At 33.4% G+C, this 22,246-nt stretch overlaps 2 protein-coding genes and 1 pseudogene across 2 annotated transcripts; all 3 read left to right on the forward strand.

Moving 5' to 3' along the window:
* The first annotated feature begins 6,844 nt into the window (after nucleotides 1-6,844).
* LOC115956207 (probable leucine-rich repeat receptor-like protein kinase At1g35710) lies at nucleotides 6,845-8,104 on the forward strand. The gene is made up of 2 exons (XM_031074650.1): nucleotides 6,845-7,930; nucleotides 8,067-8,104. Exons 1-2 carry the CDS (start codon nucleotides 6,874-6,876, stop codon nucleotides 8,102-8,104), a joined length of 1,095 nt encoding a protein of 364 aa, XP_030930510.1. The 5' UTR covers nucleotides 6,845-6,873.
* Nucleotides 8,105-8,289: 185 nt separating this feature from the next.
* On the forward strand, nucleotides 8,290-11,889 carry LOC115957730 (annotated as a pseudogene).
* A 9,232-nt stretch (nucleotides 11,890-21,121) lies between these two features.
* LOC115956208 lies at nucleotides 21,122-21,589 on the forward strand. The gene has a single exon (XM_031074651.1). The coding sequence runs from the start codon at nucleotides 21,122-21,124 to the stop codon at nucleotides 21,587-21,589; it is 468 nt and encodes a 155-aa protein (XP_030930511.1).
* Nucleotides 21,590-22,246: the final 657 nt, after the last annotated feature.

Consider the following 22,246-nt stretch of genomic DNA (forward strand, 5'->3'; position numbering starts at 1 on the left):
ATGGAAAATTAAGCAATAATAGGCTAGGACATTTAAGTCAAATCCAGTTTCTGTTCACTTCAATTTCCTCGAAAGTGAAATGATTCTTTCCTCTAATGCACGGCCAATTAGAAAAAATGATGATATTGATTGGAGTGTCAAAATCAAAATCTCGTTTCCAAAAACTCCTCATTTGATGTACAAAAGTCAAAGAAAATGTTAAAATAAAAGAGACCGTAAATATCATCTTCAATTTTATTGCAAAACTTATTTTTAATAATATTTATGATTGAAAAAGTTTGTTCCATATTTGTAGCAGAAACTGAAAATGTAGTACAACCACTAATATGTTATTGATTTTCTATTCCCTAGTAGCCATTGGCATGATTAAAAAATATTTAACAATTCTTTTGATATGTCTCAAATTACATTATGCTCATAATGATGAAGTTCCATTTTTAACACTAATTTTTCATGATTTAAATCTTGTTTACTAATAAACAAATTTCACAGCCTAATTTCGCGACCACCTCACCAAATCGATCTGGCTCTGTTTCTCCAAGCAAAGATGGACCCAATCCAAAGCTCTAGGATGAACAACCATCACCTAAACCCATCCCATCCCTTGGTAGTCTGTATCTTTACTCGCAACAAATCACAAATCCGCCGAAAATGATGATGACGACGCTGATCTCAAAAATGTTTCACCGAGAGGATAGAGCTTGTTAATTAATCTAGCATGAGTCAACGAGGAAATCAACCATACAAATCAAGAAATAATGACACAGGGATAACATTTCTCTACTTCTTTACCTAAAAAATTCTTAATTTAATTCAAACCCAAAAAAGAGAGAAGAAAAAAAATGGGTAACCACAGGGAAAACATTTCTTGTCAAAGATGAAAACGAAATTCTATTTGTCTGTCTCTGTTACTGTCTCGAGTTACCCTCTCCTAATGCACGGGAAGTTGGTCACGAGTCACGACCAATTAGTCTTTCTCTTTAATGCTTGACCAAGCCTCCTTCACCCAAATAACTACACACACACACCCAAAAAAAAAAAAAAAAAAAAAAAGTCATCACATTTTTTCTATCAAACCACTAGTTTTTGGGAAAAAGGTGACATTTTTCAGTTTTATCAAAAGTAAAGTTCAGAGATACAATTTATGGGTCTGTTTGGATACTGTTTATTATTGAAAACTAAAAACTTATTACTGAAAATATTGTAGCAAAATAATTTTTAAATGATGAATTTATGTTTTTTCGTATAGCTGGATCCCATGAACAGTGCACTGGACTCAACTGCTGAATGCAAACACTAGACGTGATGAGTTTGGAACGCAATCCAAACTCACACTATTACAGGTTGCTTATTGTGGAGTCGGAAAATTTTAGCTCATTACTAATGTTGCTATTGTTCACTACTGACCTCTAGGCCTAATACCACTTTGGTCTATAAATACGGAGTAGTGGGTGAAACCATAGTTTCAAATCCCCTTTAATGCATGCATGAATTAATTACCAAGCCCATAAAAAGAAGCAAGAAGATATTATTTTATGTAAAGACAAGAAATTTCTTTGACCTATATAATATCCATGAGATCTTGAGTACGAAACTTTATGTCATCATTTTGGGACCACCTTTAAGAGATTACTTTCTATAATAATCTGGTGTATGTGGGACAGACTACATATACCCACAGGAATATCAAATACTAGTAGATGTCTAGACACCCTTATTAGTTCCAAAAAAAAAAAAGTCTTTTGTAGTTATGAAATGTTATGATGATCAACAACACAAACTCCCTTAGAAATTTCTCCAAATTTCTTTTATATAGAACCTTATGGAGAATAAGCACTCAATTATGAATATAAAGGATATAAATCCTAATAAGGATTTTCATGAATAATTAAAGAATAGATGGATTTTCATGAATAATTAAGGAATGGATTAAGACTTAAGAGCCCTAGTTTACAACTATGATGGGCAAGCTAATCTAACCTAGCCTATATACACAGACATAGGATGTCTTTAAAATATATTCTATGATTGAGTATATGTTGATTTTGTCAATAACAAGGTATTGTGAAAACTTTTTGATACAGTTGATTAATTAATGATTATGGTTGTTCAATAGACATTCTTAGTGAAATCACAAACAAAATAAGTTTTAATATTTTCATGCTTGTCGTCGTTCGTGCATTAAGCAACATTTTAAAAATAAAACTACCTCCTACTTGTATTACCACAATTTTTTCCCAAATTCTTCTTTGTCAATTTTAATTTTTGAATTTAAAATTTTCATATTTTTGTTTATTGTGGTTTCATATTCAATAAAAACTAAAAAGAATCTCAAAGTCAATGCAAGAGCTAAACTTGCTTATGAAATTTTTTGAAGTGTAAGTCATAGGAGTAAAAAGCCTAATGACTTCAAAGTTTATGGTGAGCAACTCAGCATCCCCTCCACTTATAGACGTTTTCAATCACACGGTTGTTGGGCTTAGTGGTGATGTTGCTATGTCCATAAATGCAAGTGCATTGGATACGCATTTACGTAAAACTAAGCTTGCAGGTATTAATTCAATAATTGTACCTAAGCTTATAAAATATGAAGATTTTAAATTATATGTTTATAAACATATAAATAAATACATACATAATTATTTACAAACACACACACACACAGCCAAAAAAAAAAAAATTACAAACACACACAGCCACTATAAGCCGAGTAGAAGACTGTTTAAACTGTTGAGTATAATAATTGAGTTGAATAACGCTCAATTTTAGGCAAATTGGGGATCCTGTTAATTAACCTTATTTTAAGTAAATTAAATGTTATCAATTTTAATAAAATAATGCCACATGGTAACGATGAACCCTTAGTTTCTCCAAATCTTTGACAATCTTTGACAAGTTGATGTAACCAAACAAGCTAACAAATTGATTGATATCAAAAATTAGATAGGATTTGGACCCAAACAATGCCACGTTAAGTTAGTAATCAAGGTTTAACTAGCCAAACCAATTGAAAGCCTAATTAATTGTCTGCCACTTGCGAGTGTGTGAAAAGAAGAAAAGTTGACATTAATCAGATAGGCCAAAACACTATTCTTTAGTGAAAAAACATGAATTATTTTACAATTTTTTTACCAAAACTGTAACGTGATAGAGTATAAATAGTAGAGAAAAAAATGGTAAGTCTATATATAAATGATAAGAAAACTCCTATAATTTGTCACGTTAGAATTGTGGAAAAAAAAAATGTAAAATAGTTTTTAGTCTTAAAACCACTCTTGCAAACAACCTATTCTTACCTACCTATCCTCCCTTTTTTTAGAAACAAACACACAAACAAGAGAGAGGAAAAAAAATTCTAATACAAAAGCATATCATAACTCTCCTTAAGAGCCTTACCTACCTGCCCCTTGTCCTGTTATCACCGCTATACTATTATAAATACATTTTCCACATAAAAGAAGAAAAGTTGTGTGAAAAGAAGAGGGGCCAGTCAAAAAAAAGAAAAAGAAAAAGGATAAAATGAGGGGGAAAAAAAGTGTACCTACTTTTTTTATTGTATATTATTCGATACTTTTTAACACTGAACGACCAATCTTCCAATGAAATTGCATTCTCTAAAAGGTGAATCAGACTACAGGTCAAGCAGTATTGTAGTTAGTGACAAAAGGAGAGACAAGCTCAGGCCCCTAAATGAAAGAAGGATCCACCCTATATATTATTATAATATACTCTATGTATCAATGTTAATTAAAGTGTAGAAATTTTATTTAAGGTCCCCTTCACCTGGAAATAAATAAATAAAGGACATTCACTTGGCAATAAATAAATAAAAGATAAACTTTAGGTACAGTATCTTAGATGCTGTTTTTTAAGTTTTTCTCTTAAAATTCAACTATGTGGATCTTAAGAGGGAAACCTAAAGAACAACGCCTAAGTACTGTACCTAAGTCTTACCCATAAATAAATAATGCTCTTTATTGACAAATAGAATGCACTCTCTATATATTTCACATTGACAATTTTTTATGAAGCCCTAGAATTTTAATCAATAAAAATTATTTTAAAAACAATCCTTCTTTAAACGTTCTGCACTCTATTATCGCACTTTATTCTATTTGCAATACTTTTAGAGTGCAAATTTCCAATCTCCCAAACACAAAAAAGTTGAATAGAGTCAATAAACTCTTTCTTTCTCTCTTTATTATAGTTCTCTAGACAAAGTCATTACTAAAATTCAACATTATAACTTTAAAAATATTATTAAAAAAATTAAATAAATATTATCATAAGCAAAAATCACATTTAAAGTTGTCACTTTAAGCCTCAAAACTACATTAATCCGTTCCTAGTAGGAAATTATTGTATACTCCCAGAGTACCATAAATGCATACTCCCTCCTTTCACATAAATGGTGAGTCCCACTAATTAAATTCATGGTAAAACTTACCATTCATGTAAGAGGGGAGACTACGCATTTATGGTATTTCACTTCCCTAATGCAAGACAAGTTCTTGTTTTATTCATAAACGTGAAATGATGCTTTTATTCAAAACTGTCCTCCCCCAATACACGGCCAGTTTGTCCTAATTCAATCCTGATGGATGACCAATTGTCCTTCCCCCCAAATAATGTATAGTCAGTCCTTTTCACAAAGACATGGCCAGTTAATCCTTCCCCTAAAGGCCAATCAGTCAAGAAAATAATTGAAAGGGCACCAAACATCAAACCTATATATTAGTGACAAGTAGAGAGAGACACGAATTAAAGCAATGGGAATAACTCTTCTCTAACTAATTAATCTTACGTTAGAAAACAAAAACAAAAGGATATTTAACATGATTAGTGTCTTTTCGACAATCACATTATTTATCCATGTTTGGTCAGGATGAAAAATAGGAAAAGAAAATAGAGAGGAAAATTTGATTTTCTATTATTCAGTCGGAGTGAAAAATAAGAGAAAAGAAAATGAGGTACTAGAGTTTCCCACCATTTCTTTTTAATCCAAATGAGAAAAAAATAGGTGGAGAAATAGTATTTAGAAAAAACAAATTGCAAAATCTTCCCTCATCTTTTTCATCCTTCCACATTTATATATTAAGAGTATAATAGTATATTACTTTCCCCTTTTTACTTCTTCATCCCCCATATCAAGTACACAAGGTGGAAAGTACAAATCTTTCCTGTTCTCTCAATATTTTCAATCCTCTAACCCTCTCAATGAAAGTCTTAAAGTGTTAAAGGCTCATTAAACTTTCCAAAACCTACAAATCCAAAACTAAAACAAAACAAGAGCTCTTTCTTTTACTTTCCACTTCCCTTTAACTTATTTTGTATATATGGTAAAATATTATTTTTATCCCTAAAATTTGAATGAATTTTGATTTTATTCCCTAAACTTTATGCAAACTTTAGGAACGTATATAATATTTTAATCTAAAAGAATTTATCTTTAATCAAGCACAAAGCCACAAACCCTCCTTTACCCTCGGTTTTCTTGTCTTCTTTTCCCTTAGCCCTCAAGTTGAGTGCCCAACCCCATATTTTTAAAAAATTAAAATACTTATCTTTCCTCTCTCTTCCTAATCAAAAAATGATCTCATAAGACGACTCTTACATCCCGTGAGACCTGCACGTCTGTTAAGCTTGACTAATATATTATTTCATTTTATGTCTTCAATTCCCTTTTTAAGAAGAAATTATGTCTTCGATTCAATTGACGTTGTTGGGACAAAAAACAAAAGTTGTGGATACCAAAGACAGAGTTCAGGACATGAGTACTATCTAATGTTCTAAAATCATTGTCTACAAATGTTAGTTAAGAGAGTCATGATTTACAAACTCTAAAAGATCCAAACACATTTTTTGAACTAATTAGTAATTACTAATACCGATGGCCCGAGCAGTTACTTACATTAGCCTCTCTTTATCAGCTAAATTTTGGAACATTTTTATTCAAACACTAGGTCACTTAGGCAATGGCATTGGCCTAAGGCCCATAAATGAAAGAAGGATTCACTAGGTCACTTAAAGTGTATAAATTTTATTTAAGGTCCCCTTCACTTGGCAATAAATAAATAATGTTCTCTATTGACAAATGGAATGCACTCTCTATATATTTAACATTGCCAAATTTATATGAAGCCTTAAAATTTTAATCAATAAAAATTATTTTAAAAAACGATCCTTCTTCAAATGTTGGGCGCACTCTATTAGTATGAACGAATTTTATTCTACATGTGGCACTTTTAGAGTGCAAAATTTCCAATCTCCCAAACACAAAAAAGGTGAATATAGTCAATAAACTCTCTCTCTCTCTCTCTCTCTCTCTCTCCAGAGTCATTACTGAAATCCAACATGATTACTTAAAAAATTAAATAAATATTAATTTATAAATATTTAAATCCGGTCCTAATGACTACCCCATTCCTGTTGACATGTTCCAAATAATTTGCAATCAATTTCTTAGTATGGTCTACAGGGAAACGTAAGCAATAGTTAATATTGTTTCTACTCACCTCAATTTAGTAGTACGGTCTTTATGGAAAAGTAAGCAATATCTTGGGTTTTGCCAGCTTCATCTGGTAAATGAGGTTTTTGAGTTAATATATATATATCCGTGAATATTTTTAGATCACAGAACGATTTAATTGTCACGTTATCATTTTAGTTGACTTAATGGTCATATGATAAAAGCAGTAAAGCACACCTAGATAATAACCAAACACGTAAGAAGATTCCTCTAAATATATTTAATCAAAATTTTAGCCAACCAAATATTCCAATCCCTTCTATATATACCTCTCAATCCATTTGAAATCATTCATCCACTACTCCAACCATAGTGTAAAAGTTCATCCCTCATCCACCGACATAATGACATCACTTTCAAACAAACCTCTCTTCAACCAATTCATTTCATCTCTAGTCTTCTTCCTCCTTGTTGTCATCATCCTTGATTTCATTTGTTCATCCACTGCTTCTGTTTCCTCTGTAACTTCTCCTTTCGTTTACACTAATAATAAGGTTAAGTTAGCAGAAGAAAGAAAGGAAGCAAAGGCTCTTCTAAAATGGAAAACCAACCTTCAAAGTAAAAGACAGCCTTTCTTGCCCTCTTGGGCTGGAAGCAATCCTTGCAATTGGGTTGGAATAAATTGCGACAAGTCTGGAAGTGTCACCCATCTAAACCTTTCAAGTTACAGTTTAAGAGGTACGTTTCACAATCTAAGTTTTCAATCATTCCCCAATCTACTCAGTGTTGACCTTTCTTCGAACTCACTATTTGGAACCATCCCCTCAAATATTGTTCACCTCTCTAAACTCTCGGTTCTAAACCTTTCTTATAATCAATTCGTTGGGAGAATTCCTTCAGAAATAGGCCAATTGACAAGTCTTCACATCTTTTACCTCGCAGCAAATCGTATGAGTGGCCTTATCCCTCAAGAATTAGGAGGATTAACTTCTTTGAATGAACTTGATTTATCGTCAAATAATCTCACAGGTGTCATCCCTACTTCTCTTGGAAACTTAAGCAACCTAACCTTTCTATATCTTTATGGGAACCAAATTTCTGGTTCTATCCCTCAAGAATTAGGAATGCTAAGTTTTCTGACTGACCTTGCGTTATCAAAAAGTAATCTTACAGGTACCATCCCTACTTCTCTAGGAAACTTAAGCAACCTAACTACTCTATATCTTAATGACAACCAACTTTCTGGTTCCATCCCTCAAGAATTAGGAATGCTAAGTTCTCTAGCAGTCCTTATGTTATCAACAAACAATCTCATAGGTACCATACCTACTTCTCTTGGAAACTTAAGCAACCTAACCACCCTATCTCTACATACGAATCAACTTTCAGGTTCCATTCCTCATGAATTGGGAATGCTAAGTTCTTTGATTGACCTTGAGTTATATTCAAACAATCTCACAGGTACCATCCCTACTTCTCTTGGAAACTTAAGCAACCTATCCACTCTATATCTTCCTTATAACCAACTTTCTGGTTCCATCCCTCAAGAATTAGGAATGTTAAGTTCTCTTAATAGCCTTAGTTTATCATTCAACAGTCTCACAGGTACCATACCTGCTTCTCTTGGAAACTTAAGAAACCTAACCACTCTTTATCTTAATAACAACCAACTTTCTAGTTCCATCCCTCAAGAATTAGGAATGCTAAGTTCTTTGATTGGCCTTGGCTTATCAGAAAATAATCTCACAGGTTTCATCCCTACTTCTTTTGGAAACTTAACCAAACTCATACTTTTGTCATTGCACACAAATATGCTAAGTGGTTCTATTTTTTTTCAAATGAACAATTTCACTCACTTAAAAATATTGTATTTATCGTACAACCAATTCACCGGTCATTTTCCTGAAAATGTGTGCCATGGTGGATTGCTTGAGAAATTCACCGCAAGCGATAATCATTTTATTGGTCCAATACCAAAATCGTTGAGAAATTGCACCAGCCTTTTCAGAGTCCGACTTGATGGAAATCAACTTACTGGAAATATAGGAGAAAATTTTGGAGTATACCCACACTTAGATTACATGGAGTTGAGCTATAATAAATTTTATGGTGAACTTTCAACTAATTGGGGGCAATGTCAAAACTTGACAAGCTTGAAAATCTCTAACAATGATATTTCAGGTAGAATATCTCCAAAGCTTGGAGATGCAAGTAAATTACATTTGCTTGACCTCTCTTCAAATAAGCTATATGGGGAGATTCCAAAGGAATTAGGTAAGCTAACATTTTTGTTAGAGCTTAATCTAGCCAATAACAAAATTTTTGGACACATTCCTTACAATTTTGGGATGCTATCAAATCTAATGCATCTTAATCTTGCCAAAAATAGTCTAAGTGGCCTGATTCCCAAACTAGGGAATTGTACAAACCTGTTGCTCTTGAATTTGAGCAACAATCAGTTAAGCAAATACATCCCACTTCAAATTGGCAATTTGCAATATCTCCAAAATCTTGATCTTAGCAAAAATTTTCTAACGGGAGAGATACCACAACAACTTGGAGATTTGAAAATGTTAGAATTCTTGAATCTTTCCCACAATGCACTCTCTGGCAATATTCCATCCAATTTTGATCAATTGTTAAGCTTAACCTCCATTGATTTGTCGTACAATCAATTGGAGGGTCCTATTCCAAATTTCAGTGCATTTCGTGTGGCACCTATTAAAGTATTTAGAAATAATAAGGGCTTGTGTGGCAACGCCACTCGATTGAAAGCTTGCCCTTCTACAATTAGCCACAATCCTCTTGTTAAAAGGTGGAATAAAGTTATGACACTGATTTTCATCCTTTTGGGCATTGTCTCATTTATATTTATCATTGTTGGAATTACATTTTATATTCGCCCAAGAGAGAAAAAGACAGAAATTAAACCAAAAGAAGCAAAACATCAAAATATGTTTGCAGTATGGAGCTATGATGGGAAAATGGTTTATGAAAACATTATTGAAGCAACAGAGGATTTTGCAGAAAAACATTGTATTGGAGTAGGCAGGTATGGAATTGTTTATAAAGCTGAATTATCTACAGGTCAAGTTGTTGCTGTAAAGAAACTTCACCCACTCTCAGAAGATAGTGTGGTCAATCTAAAAGCTTTCACTAGTGAAATACGTAGTCTAATTGAAATACGACACCGCAACATTGTAAAACTTCATGGTTTTTGCTCACATCCACAACACTTGCTTTTAGTTTATCAATTCTTGGAAGGTGGGAGCTTGGAAAAGATACTAAACAATGATGAATTAGCACTGGAGTTTGATTGGGTTAAGAGGGTAAATGTTGTCAAAGGTGTGGCAAGTGCTCTATCTTATATGCATAATGACTGCTCACATCCAATAATTCATCGTGACATATCAAGCAAGAATGTTCTATTAGATTCGAAGTATGAAGCTCATGTTTGTGACTTTGGCACAGCTAGGATTATGAGTTCTGACACATCTTATTGGACTTCATTTGTTGGCACCTTTGGATACACTGCACCAGGTATGTTAAGTATATTGTTAGGGACATTACATTTTTCACAATCTTATGATTGAAGTAACATAAATTTTTACATGGATTTACTAACTCCACTTTTATTATCAACAATCACATCATCTATATTCGCGTTGTGACTATTGTTGTGTCTCTTGTCTTATTAATGTTATTTCAATTGGCATTGTTTGTCTTTTAAAATTGGAAAAAGTTTACCTCCAAACTGGTTTTGAGGACACCTCCTCCAACTAGCTTTGTGGCTATTAAAGAGGCTATCTGCATGTACTTTTAGTCACATGACTTTTTATATGAGTTATGTGACTTATTTAAATAATACATGTGAATAGTCTTACAAATAACAACTTAATGAATTGGAGGAAATTCCTTCAAACGTTGTCCTTTAAAATTTGTTTAACTACGTAATGTTGTGTACGGTTGTCACTGTTTGAGCTAGTAGATTTGGTTAATAATTAAAGTACACTACCGGATTAGGAATGAAAAAAATATTTTCAATATCATCTTGATTGGCATTAAAAAATAAAAATACAAGATTGGAGGTCACAACCCTTGATAATTTATAGGTCACCTCCTTTGTTTGGGGTCATAATCACTAATACAATTATAAAAAAATGTTCTTTCTAATTTCAATTGTTGAGATTTTAATTTTTTACATAGTAATTTTGCATAAATGCATCCAACTAATTTGTACTTATCGAAGAATCACATTTTACAGAGTGAGCCTCATTTTCGAACTGGTCAATTCTTTCAAACTAGATTTAATTATTTGGTGAATAGTTTAAATCAAAATTTTGCTTGCACTATCTGTAATACTACTAGGTTCAAGGAAATTTTTTTAAGATTACATAATACATAGGTAGCCCCACCCCTTCTCTCTCTAAGAAAATAATTCCGTTTTTCTTTTTTGACCTGCAAAATTTTAGCAGAATTCAATTCCTTTATTTGCCCCCTCCACCTAATTCCAGAGGAATTTACTATATGAATATAAATGTTATTACAAACTTGCTTCTACAAAGTGAAAGAATAGTAAAACTCTCTGATCTTTTACTTTCAGAACATGCTTATACAAAGGAAGTAAGTGAAAAGTGCGACGTTTATAGCTTTGGAGTAGTCACATTAGAAGTGATAATGGGAAGGCATCCGGGTGATTTGATCTCATCATTTCTATCAACCTCAAAGAAGATGTATTGGATCAACGGCTTGCGCTGCCTACTGGGCAAGTTGCGGAGAAGGTGGTTTTAGTGGCAAAGATAGCATTGGCATGCTTGCACACCAGTCCACATTCTCGTCCGACCATGCAACAAGTTTATCAGAAGCTATCAACTTGGAAATCCCCATTCACAAAGCCTTTGGGCATGATCACATTAAGAGAGCTCGTTGGTCTCGAAAATCTGATGTAAGCTTGTTTGTGTACATTCAATCCTCGTGTATAGTTATAAATACTTATAAAGATAAAACTTTAAAAAATAAAAAATGAAAACCACAATTTGCATGATTTTTCATTTCCTTTGCAGTTGTTGGCATTGAGCTTGAATCTCTACTCTACTGTGGTGCCCAGCTCCAATCTTTGGCCTCTTCAATGTTCATCTAGTACTACAAGAACACCATCTTCAACCTATACAAGCCTCCATCTCTAGACCTATCCAAGCCTAACTAAGCGCTTCAAGCTTATAGGAAGCTGAGTTCTTTCTTGCCTTCTTCTACTTTACTTTTTCGATCAAAAGCTCTAAAGGTGTGGGAAACCAAACTAGTCAAGGTCAATCAGAACATTGTCTTTGAACTTATTTTGGTGTGTTCATTTGGCTCCTTCTATTTTATTTATACTTCTTATTGAAATTTTTTTTATTTGAGATTATTTCTATGTGAGATATCGAGAAATTAGAGGGTGAGAAGGGGAAAAAATTGAAGCTGACTTTTTGCTTATTATATCAACATGAAGTCACCCCAATTTTTTGAAAAGATTCATATTGGATTGTACTATATACTCTCCTAGATCTGCCTCGTTTATAAAAAAATATAATTAAGATTTCAAAAATGGCTCTTTTCACTATTCTGAAGGTCTTCCTCATTGGCACTACACATTTGTATAAGGTTATCAAGTTTTAGAGAATTAGTTCTTCTTAAGAGACCCCATTTGCTATTGTCATAGGTATCTTCACTCTTGCTTTGAATAGAAGCAAGCAATTTTTTTTTTTTGGTTTCAGTTAGTATTGAATTAATATGCAGGGAAACTTTCTTCCGTGGGAATGACATGGAAGGAGCTCAAAAGACCTTACTTCTGTTGATACTAGTCATGAGATTGTAGCTAGAAATTTATTATAGGTTTGGTTGTGGTATTCATGCATTGGTCTTTTGGAGCTATTTGTTAATAGGATTTTTTGTTTTATTTGTTTTGGACAAATGGTTTCTGTCTTATTGCATCAAGAAGCATTCATGGTAAATTGATTTTTTTTGTTTGGGGGGGGGGGGGGGGGGAATAAAGAGGTGGATATTGAATAAACTATAAGTCCAAAATCAATAAGTTCAAAAAGGTTTTTATTTGGAGTTTGCTTGGGATTATATGCCTTATGTTCATTTGGTTGGGCTCTAATTGGTTTTGACACCATTTTTGAATGCATTTGGCGTCTATTGGCATATTTGGAAGTAGATTGAGATGATTTGCACTTTGGTCTTTTGGTTGGGCTTCATTTTGATTTGGCACTTTAAGTAATCATGGCTTGAGAGAAGTCTCTACAAGGTAGGGAGGATTTTGATTAAATTTTGTGATCTACAAAATCTCTTCATTGTGGATAATTTTTGTAAAGCTTGGTGCAATTTGTAATTCTTCATTTTCGGATTAAGGAGAAATTCTTTCTTTGACTTGTTTGGATGATTGCTTGGTGGAATTTTAGTTATGGTGAAGATTATTAGATTTTTCCTTATATTCATATTTTGAATTGATTTGGGTTGCAATTTGAGATGATCCATAGAGACTTTGATGGAGGTGTAGGAGGATTTTAGAAATTCTTTCTTTGACTTGTTTGGAAGATTGCTTGGTGGAATTTTAGTTATGGTGAAGATTATTAGATTTTTCCTTATATTCATATTTTGAATTGATTTGGGTTGCGATTTGAGATAATCTGTATGGAGACTTTGATGAAGGTGTAGGAGGATTTTTCACTAAGGTGGTTTGATTAAAGTCAAGCTACAATGGAGATATGTCACTTTTGTCTCATTCATGCTTTAATTGCATATCTTTTGTGTGCATAACAACATATTCTCCTTTGTTGACTTTGGTTTCTTCTTGATCGGAAACTAATTCTTAGCAAGTATTCTTTTTTACTTTCCTTATAAAATAATTAAATTTTAAAATGGAAAAAAATAAAACACGTGACATATCATAATTGGTGACAACAACAAAAAATGGTGGAAAATTGGCATAAAAAAATGGTATAGATAATCTGTATTCCCTTTTGGTCAAATATATATATATATATATATATATATATATATATGGTGCTCTCTTATTTGGTTTGTGTGGCTAGTCTAACAAGTTGGGTGCTACAAAACGGTGTGGCAAAAGGTCAGAGTGGGAGACCACTTTAATGAGGGCTGTGCAGGAATTCCAAAGAAGTAAAATCTTCTATTTATTTTAGGTTTAGCCTCAAATTTTGTATTCAACCCCAAACATTTTATGGAGGTCGTAATCTTTGTCTTTGAGAGAGAATAATTTTGGGTGTATTGGGGTTTGAGTTTTGTGAGAATGCCTCTACATCATTTTATATTTTCCAAATTTGTTAGTGAAATTTCTTGTTGTTGCCACCCGTGGACGTAGGCCAAAAGCCGAACCACGTAAATTCTTAATGTTCTCTTTTCTTTGTTTATACTTTATTATTTTTTTGGTTATCTTTTTATTTTTTTTATGGAAGGCTCTATGTATCTATTAATTAATACATTTAAGTATTATTCTAACATTTAATTGAACAATTAAAACTTGTAGTATGGAAAGAAAGAAAAAAGATTAAGAAAAGCACAGAAAATTGATTCAGCACAAGGTTGTACATCAAAATTAAATGGGCAATCCATTTGTTCCAGATGCCTAATATATTTAGTATATTAGCTAATACCAATAGTTATAACTTTGAGGGTCAACAAAATAACTAATGCATTTAGTGAGTCAGTCAGAGTGTTAATTTTTTTTGTTCGGCTAAAATGTAAATTGTATTTGAGTCAATTCTCCATAAACGAGAATTCCATCAAGCCATCATCTGATCCTCATGTTCAATCAGACATATATATGAATCTTCATGATGCGCCAAAAGCAACTAAAAGAGCATTTAGAGGTCCACTACATTTTTATAAAAATTAAAGGGGAAAATAACTAGCAAGTTGTAAAATACGTACCTCGATCTACACAAAGAATAATTTTGTTTTCCAGGAATGGTTTATACACTAAATATGTAACAAACTTCTCTAATAAAGAGACATCCATCATCCCACTTTAAATCTAAAGAAACCATAACACATGAAACAAAGAATAAATACAACCAAAAAAATCAGCAAACAAAAATAAAATAGAAAACAAAGAGAAAGAGTAAATGCAGGAAAAAAAAATTAAAAACCCTTAAAAATTGTGAAAAATGGTTTAAGAATAATTAAAACTTTCCAGAGGTGATCTTAGAAGTAGATGATGTTGTGAGAAAAATAGGTCAAGAAAAAATGAGAAGTACGAGAAACTAGGTTAAGAAAATATGAAGGTGAAAAAAAATTCAAGAAATTGTGAGACTATAGCTTTAGAAAATAATTGTGAAAATAATATTAGGGGAAGGTGTGTGTCAAGAGTGAACAAAAAAGAATTCAAGAAAATGAGAAAAAACTTAGGCTGTAAATTTTGGTTTAGATCTATATATATACGGTGGGAAAGATGGCTGTGTCTTTACTAAAGATGCTTCTTACTTTCTGGGAGCCATTAGGGTTTATGCTTGACTTGATTACCCTTTTTATACTATGAGTTACCATTCCCTAGTTCTAGTTGATATCATCTACCTTCTATTAGAATCCCTAATTATAGGAATAATTTATTATTATCCTTATCAATATTGTATAGCAATCCTTTTTTTTTTTTTTTTTTTTTGAGGATGTACTATATAGCAATCCTTATCTATAGTCTTCTATTAGAATCTCGAAAGGAATAGATAATTATCCTTATCTATAATCTACAGTTTTAAATATAGAATAAATAAATAAATAATTTAAAATCTTATTTTTTATACAAGATAGAAATTCTACTCTAATCTAATCTAAGTGTATATGTGTGTGAAGTTTCCTTTGGGAGACTTGAACCCCAGCTCTTGCCCCCCACACCCCACAAGCACTTACCTTAATATAAGACCACGAGACTTTTGGCGCCTTTGATTTGATCTTGTGGTTTTTTTTTTTTTTTTTTTTTTTTTGGTGCGTGCATTTTAGCACTTTTAATATGAATGCTTTGAAGGTACTATATGTTTTACTACATAAAACATACAAATTAATATAGTAATGAATGTGATTGGTGGCTTCAACCATCACATAAATAAATATTTGAATTGCCTCTTTATGATTGGTAACACATCAATTTGTAAATTCACTATAATAAAACTTGTAATACCCATAGCACTACTCTTCAACAATAATTAATAGTTTGACAAAAAATGGAGCTTGGTGCTTTAGAATGCACATCAAAACCTATAAGCATGTTCCTGAAGAGCAAAAACAATATCACATTTTAAGACACGACAAAGGAATTTGATGCTCTTAATAAGTTTTCAGTGGCAATTTAACCTATTTCCTTTTCCTCTACAGGCCCATGGATGAGCCCCTTTTCAATGAAATCAGTTGCAGTTCATGAAATGCCTATTGCAGTCAGCTCATGTTCAAATATGTCTTTTGAGCATTGTGGGCTCCAGTCACATCCACATATAGGCAATATAAATAAGCCCTTGCTCACAAATAGACCTATCCATTTTGCTAGCCTGCCTAGGTTTTAAGGGTAGGTCTCAACCTAAATTCAGGCTCCACCATGAAGGCCTGCGCCTAGCCTAGTAAATAGGACCAAATGTTGAAACCTAGGCCCTGCCCTAGTTACTCAATGGAGCACAGCCTAAGACTCTTGTCATTCTTGCAAGGCTTATTGCATAACATGACTCCAATTTGGAATGCAGTTTTCATAGTTTCATTTATAGAGAGAGAGAGAGAGAGAGAACTTCAAGGTTGCAACCTCGACTTAATAATTAGGGAAGCAACTTGAAATCGTGGGTTGAACCCACGTTTTCAATTGAAAAACACTTGTGTGTAAATATATATGTAATAATTATTAGCCTGATAATTAAGTACCAATAAGCTAACGCTTATTCTCAAAAAAAAAAAAAAAAAGGCTAACGCTTTACTGTAATAAACCTTTAACCACGATCCAAAAATAATGGGAAACCAATACTTCTCATATGCCATGAGCATAACAAAAAATCTATACAAACTAAATTAAAATTCTCATTTTTTTCAACCAAACACAAGGAAAGTTATATCATTTTGCATCCTTCAACTTTTTTCTTCTCTATCCTATCACTCTTTAATCATTAAAATTCTTTCTATTCTTCCTAGCTAGGTTTCTATCCTCCCACTTTTTTATTATCTAGCTCATTAAGCAACTTTGCTATTCTCTCTGGCAATGGAGCTGGTGTTAGTTGAACTAGATCCACCTCCTCATCATTGCTAATCCAGCCATGGTAAGGTCCGCGTCGCCGTCGGGTAGGAAGACTATCTAGTAGTGGGGATTGGATCACATGTGGAGGAGACTGGGCAAGACTGTTCCTAAGAGTTTCAGCACCACCAGAACTAGTAGATCTTGAGAGATAATACCCACCATCTGCAAAATAAGAGCATACATAACATGATTAAAGTAGCAAAGATGTTCTCATGCAATTTATTTATGGATTAACAACACATATAAACCTTTTGGTTTAACGTGCTTGAATTTATATGTTGATTTTTGAAAAATAAAAAGCAATTGAGGAAATATTATTTCATAAGCTGTAAATGAATAAAAGTTGATTACGAGATTCATGTGCTGGTAGTGGGGATTGGATCACATGTGGAAGTGACTGGTTACGAGATTCAGAACTTGCTGTTGGTGGGAGATAATACCTACTATCTGCAATATAAGATCATACATAATGTCATTAAAGTAGCGAAGATGTTCTCATGCAATTTATTAATGGATTAACCACACAAAAACCTTTTGGTTAAATGTGCTTGAATTTATATTTTGATTGTTAAAAAAAAATTAGAAATCGAGGAAATTATTATTTACTTTTAGCTATAAGTAAATAAAAGTTGATTAAGAGATTCATGTGCTGGCAGTGGGGATTGGATCACATGTAGAGGTGATGGGACAAGACTGTTCCCAAGAGGTTCAGTACCAACAGAGCTGAGACTACCAGTGGGAGATAATACATACCATCTGCAAATAAGAGCATACATAAAATGATTAAAGTAGCAGAGATCTTCTAATGCGATTTATCTATAGATTACCCACACATATTTTGGTTAAATGTGCTTGAATTTATATGTTGATTGTTGAAAGAAAAAAATAAATTGAGGAAAATATTATTTCATAAGCTGTAAACGAATTAAAGTTGATTACGAGATTCATGTTCAGTGTCAGGAGCCTCATTAGGCTGTGAGGCAATATCCAAAGACGGGTTAGTTTGAAACATACCATCTGTGGCTCCTGAGTTGGAGCAAGTAGGTATGGACAGCCCAGTAGCAGCATCTTCTCTATAATCTGTATCTCCCACTTCATGTTGAGAAGAATTGTCCTTCAAGAATAAGTGGGAAATGACATTAATAGTATTTTTATAAATTTAATTAGTAATAATGTGAAGGTTTCCAGACAGCTTCATGAATACACTTTGTACAATTAATTGCTCCATTGCAACGTATAAACCAGCAAGAACCAAATTGTGGCTAATCTTAAGATAACTTCCTTGTATAAGTGCCAGCAAGCTCTAGCTCAAACTACCCTTCCTCTTTCCACAATATTGAGATGGCGGGTGAGATTTTGGGTTCAAGATGCACTGAGAGCCTATATATATCACCAACCAATAAATTATTATCACAGAAGCACAACTAATAAACCACTATTCTGTGGCAGGATAGGGATATCATTCCATTAGACAATAGATTGCCAGAGTATCAAGAGCAAAATTGAACATCAGTCTTCATTATGAAGCCTAACCACAACATCAGTCAATCTTTATGTTAAAATTTGCTGGAACTGAGGGGTGAATCATGTTATATCTCAAATTATGACAACATTTTCGTAACAGACTCACCAGCACCATTTAAAAATGTGTAGCTGTAATTTATTTGGGAAACAATTAAGTAGGCGTTCCTATATTTTGATAGAATATATGAAATAATGAACATGGCTTGCCCAAGACATGGTGATGTAGTCCTAACTCCTAATTGAAGATTTATTGCTATACTCCTTTTGCATATATTGTTTCAAAAGGATAGATTCATATACCAAATGCATAGGCATATCTCACAGAATTGCAACCGCCTTTGGAATAAGAGTCAACAACAAAATTACTGTACGTTTCTTTACTTACAAGTGAAATCATGGAATGTAACGAACTAATATTGATTAACGGATTTCGGGACTCTAGAAATGCAATTGCTAAAAATCTTTTGGGGTAATTCAAATACTAACTGGCTTGATGGTCCACTCAATTAAATCACAAATGTGTCTTATGACTTTCTGCATTCCAGCAATCGTGCATTTTCCCTCTAAAGCAAAGGAAAAGAAAATAAAGTCAATTTTCCTCAATTAAGCATATACGTCTCGTCTCAATTAAAGGTGAATGACATTGATTCCCAAGCAAATTATGTGTCATTTAGTTCTCTGCTTTTCTTTGAACACATCAAGAATAAGTATATAATTTTGTTAGTATAATGAAAATAGTAACGATAAAAGAAATAACATTTGTAAATGTCCTCGCACACACGTTCATAATTAATACAGAAACATTGACATTTTAATGCAAAAATATTTATATTTTAATGCAAATAAGTAACTAGATTTGAAATAGTGATTGTGTAAATCAAAATCCTTTATTTTCAAGTGTGAGAATTGAAACCCTTAATTAGTGAAGATTAATTACCATGCTCGACTTTGGTATTTTATGAAAACTTTTGGGTACAATTCTAATTGGTGTTAATTTTTTTTTTTTTTTAAAGAAACTTTGGTGTTAATAAATGACAAATTTGGGAGAGAAAATTAAAATTAATATCTTTTGGATAATAAAAAACTGTTGGCAAGTATGTGTGTGGGGGTTTATATATATAGACGAAACTTACTTACAATATAATCTATGAAGCTCCTTATATTACACACGTACAAATCATTATTTAATTGTCATCACTGTATACTACATACTATTTTACAACAAAGGAATTTGATGCTCTAGTAAGTTTACGATGGCAATTTAAGGTGTTTCCTTTTCCTCCACAGGCCCTTGGATGAGCCCCTTTGCAATGAAATTAGTTGCAGTCCACAAAACGCCAATTGCGGTCAAGCTCATATTTTAAATTTGTCTTTTGATGAGCACTGTGGGCTCCAGTCACATCCACACATCTGCAATATAAATAAGCCTTTGCTCACAAATAGACCTGTTCATTTAGCAAGTCTGCCTGGGTTAAGGGCTGGTCTCAATCGTGTGAAGGCCTGCTTCTGGCCCAGTAGATAGAACCAAGTATTGAAACCTAGGCCCTGTCCTTATAACGTAATCAATGGAGCTCAGCCTAAGAAGCCTCTTGTTATTTTTTTTTCAAGGCTTATTACACAATGACTCATATTGGATGATGCAGTTTCATATAGTTTCATTTCTAGAGAGAGAAAGAACTTCATGTTTTCAACTTCCGCTTAATAATTAAATAGTAAAATACCAATAAGCTATTGCATTATTGTAAAAACAAAAAAAATCCTTCAGCACGGTTCAAAAATAATGGGAAACTATTACTTTTTCCTATCACTTTTTAATCATTAATTTTCTTTCTATCCTTCCTTGGTATTCTATGCTCCATTCCTCCCACCTTTTGTATTATCTAGCTCATTAATTAGTGCAGTTTTCCCATATTTGATGGATATATAACATTCTATTGAAGCAAATGAATGTGGTCTAATGAATGGGTCTCAAAATTGGGTCTTCTGTTTTATTTTAATGTATGAATTAATCTAAATATCGAAGATTTTCTGTAATTCAGCCCATTGTAGTCGGCAGGATTTCATTTTTGCGCAACAATTTTTTTTTTTTTTAATATTATTTTTGAATGCTTATTTTCAGCGCCCATTTACCCATTCCTTCCACAGTCCCATACTGGATCCATCATTCTCACAAGTGCAAACCAAAAAGATGCAGAGAAAGCTATGGACAAATCCAGGACTGCTATAACTCTTTGAACTTCAAATCTTTTCTTGACATTGGGCGCTGGAATTGAACTCCTCAACACTATGTTTCATCTTATGCAGATTCCAATTCAGAGAGGCGTTCGATTTCTATTCCATACCTCGCAAAGCCTTGTGGGTGAAGTAGCTTCTTGTGCTCCGATTGGCATTAAAATCAAACTGCTATTGACGAAGATAAGGGGACATATTAGGTGTTTCCTAACTGTTGAAATTGAAAGGGACAATCAAAAGCATCATAGCAGAGAGAAGAGAAATGATCAAGCACAAGTGGCAGAGTCAATCTGGGCTAGCAAGGAGTTGTTGGACATATTGTGAACAGTTCATCCATTGCTTTGAAGAGATGATGCCACGTGGCTTAGGAAGCAGTTAGTGATTGAGCTACACGTGTAATGCTTAGATAGGATCCTTCTTGTAACTGATTTTCCCTCCAAAATAGGGAGTTAGTTTTTCTGTTTTTCCTTTGCTTGCTTAGACAGTGTATATATAGAATTAGGTGCTATGTATTACTCAGTTGCTTGTATTCATTTTTCTCAAAATCAATAATATCTGAGAGTTCTATTTAGAGAGAGTTCTAGAAGTTTTACATGGTATCAAAGCATGGAAGCTTGAAAAGCTCAACAATGGCATCTCCTGAAGCAAGCAACCATTCTGATCCTTCTAATAATCAGTCTGCACAACCAGGCTCGAATTCTAACATTGAGTCTATCCCTTCCAATCCTTTCTTCCTCAGTTCTAGCGAGAATCCAGGCAACATTTTGGTTACTCAACCACTGCTTGGAATGCAGAACCATCATTCTTGGTCTAGAGTAATGGTTTTAGCTCTCACTGCCAAGAAAAAGATCGGATTTGTGAATGGCAAAATTTCAATGCCAGATCTTGATTCACCTTTGTATGAGGATTGGCAAAATTGCAACACCATGGTTCTGTCTTGGTTGATCAACTCAATGCACATAGATGTCTCCAGCAGCATTATGTACTGCAAAACAGCGAGAGAGATGTTGATTGAATTGAAGAACCTTTTCTCTCAGGGCAATGGTCCCAAGATCTACAATCTGCAGAGGGAGATCTCTTATATCTCTCAAAATTAGATGTCTGTCACAGATTATTTCACTAGGTTCAAGAGGCTTCGGGATCAATTGCTCAATTATGAGCCTCTTCCAAAGTGTTCTTGTGGAGCTATGATGACTCTTAAGTGCTTCACATGACAAAGTTTATGTCATGAGGTTCCTAATGGGGCTCAATGAGAACTTTGAGACACTTTGAAATCAGATTCTAATGTTTAAGCCTTTCCCTTCAATTAGCAAGGTGTATGCTTTGGTCCTTCAAGAGGAATGACACAAGAATCTTGGACATGGAAGTTCTTTTTCACCACAACCTGATTCAGTTGCCATGTATGCTAATTCTAAAGGCAATTCTAGCAACAAAGGAAGCAACAAGAAGGAGAGACCTTTGTGCACTCATTGCAATATGCTTGGGCACACCATAGATAAGTGCTATAAATTGCATGGGTATCCACCTGGATACAAGTCCAAAGGAAAATCAAATGCCAATGCAAATTAAGTTTCTTCTCAATTTTCTTCCAACCAAGGCATTGTTGTTGAGAATTCTTCAACTACATCTACTCAGTGTCCTATTTCAAAGGCTCAATGTGAGCACTTACTAGCTTTTCTTAGCAGTGGCACAAGTCTTGGTGATGGTCATCATGCTGCCAATGTAAGCTCAGGTGATGGAGTTTCTGGTATGGT

Source organism: Quercus lobata, chromosome 8 (genome assembly GCF_001633185.2).
Source record: "Quercus lobata isolate SW786 chromosome 8, ValleyOak3.0 Primary Assembly, whole genome shotgun sequence".
Classification (NCBI taxonomy): Eukaryota; Viridiplantae; Streptophyta; class Magnoliopsida; order Fagales; family Fagaceae; genus Quercus; species Quercus lobata.

Excerpts from the sequence above, each read along its gene's own strand:
- LOC115956207 (XM_031074650.1), top strand. The coding sequence starts at position 6,874 with ATGACATCACTTTCAAACAAACCTCTCTTCAACCAATTCATTTCATCT. Across the intron at positions 7,931-8,066 it reads ATATTCAAACAATCTCACAG|TCTCACAGGTACCATACCTG; the intron begins GTACCATCCCTA and ends ATCATTCAACAG.
- LOC115956208 (XM_031074651.1), top strand. The coding sequence starts at position 21,122 with ATGGCATCTCCTGAAGCAAGCAACCATTCTGATCCTTCTAATAATCAG.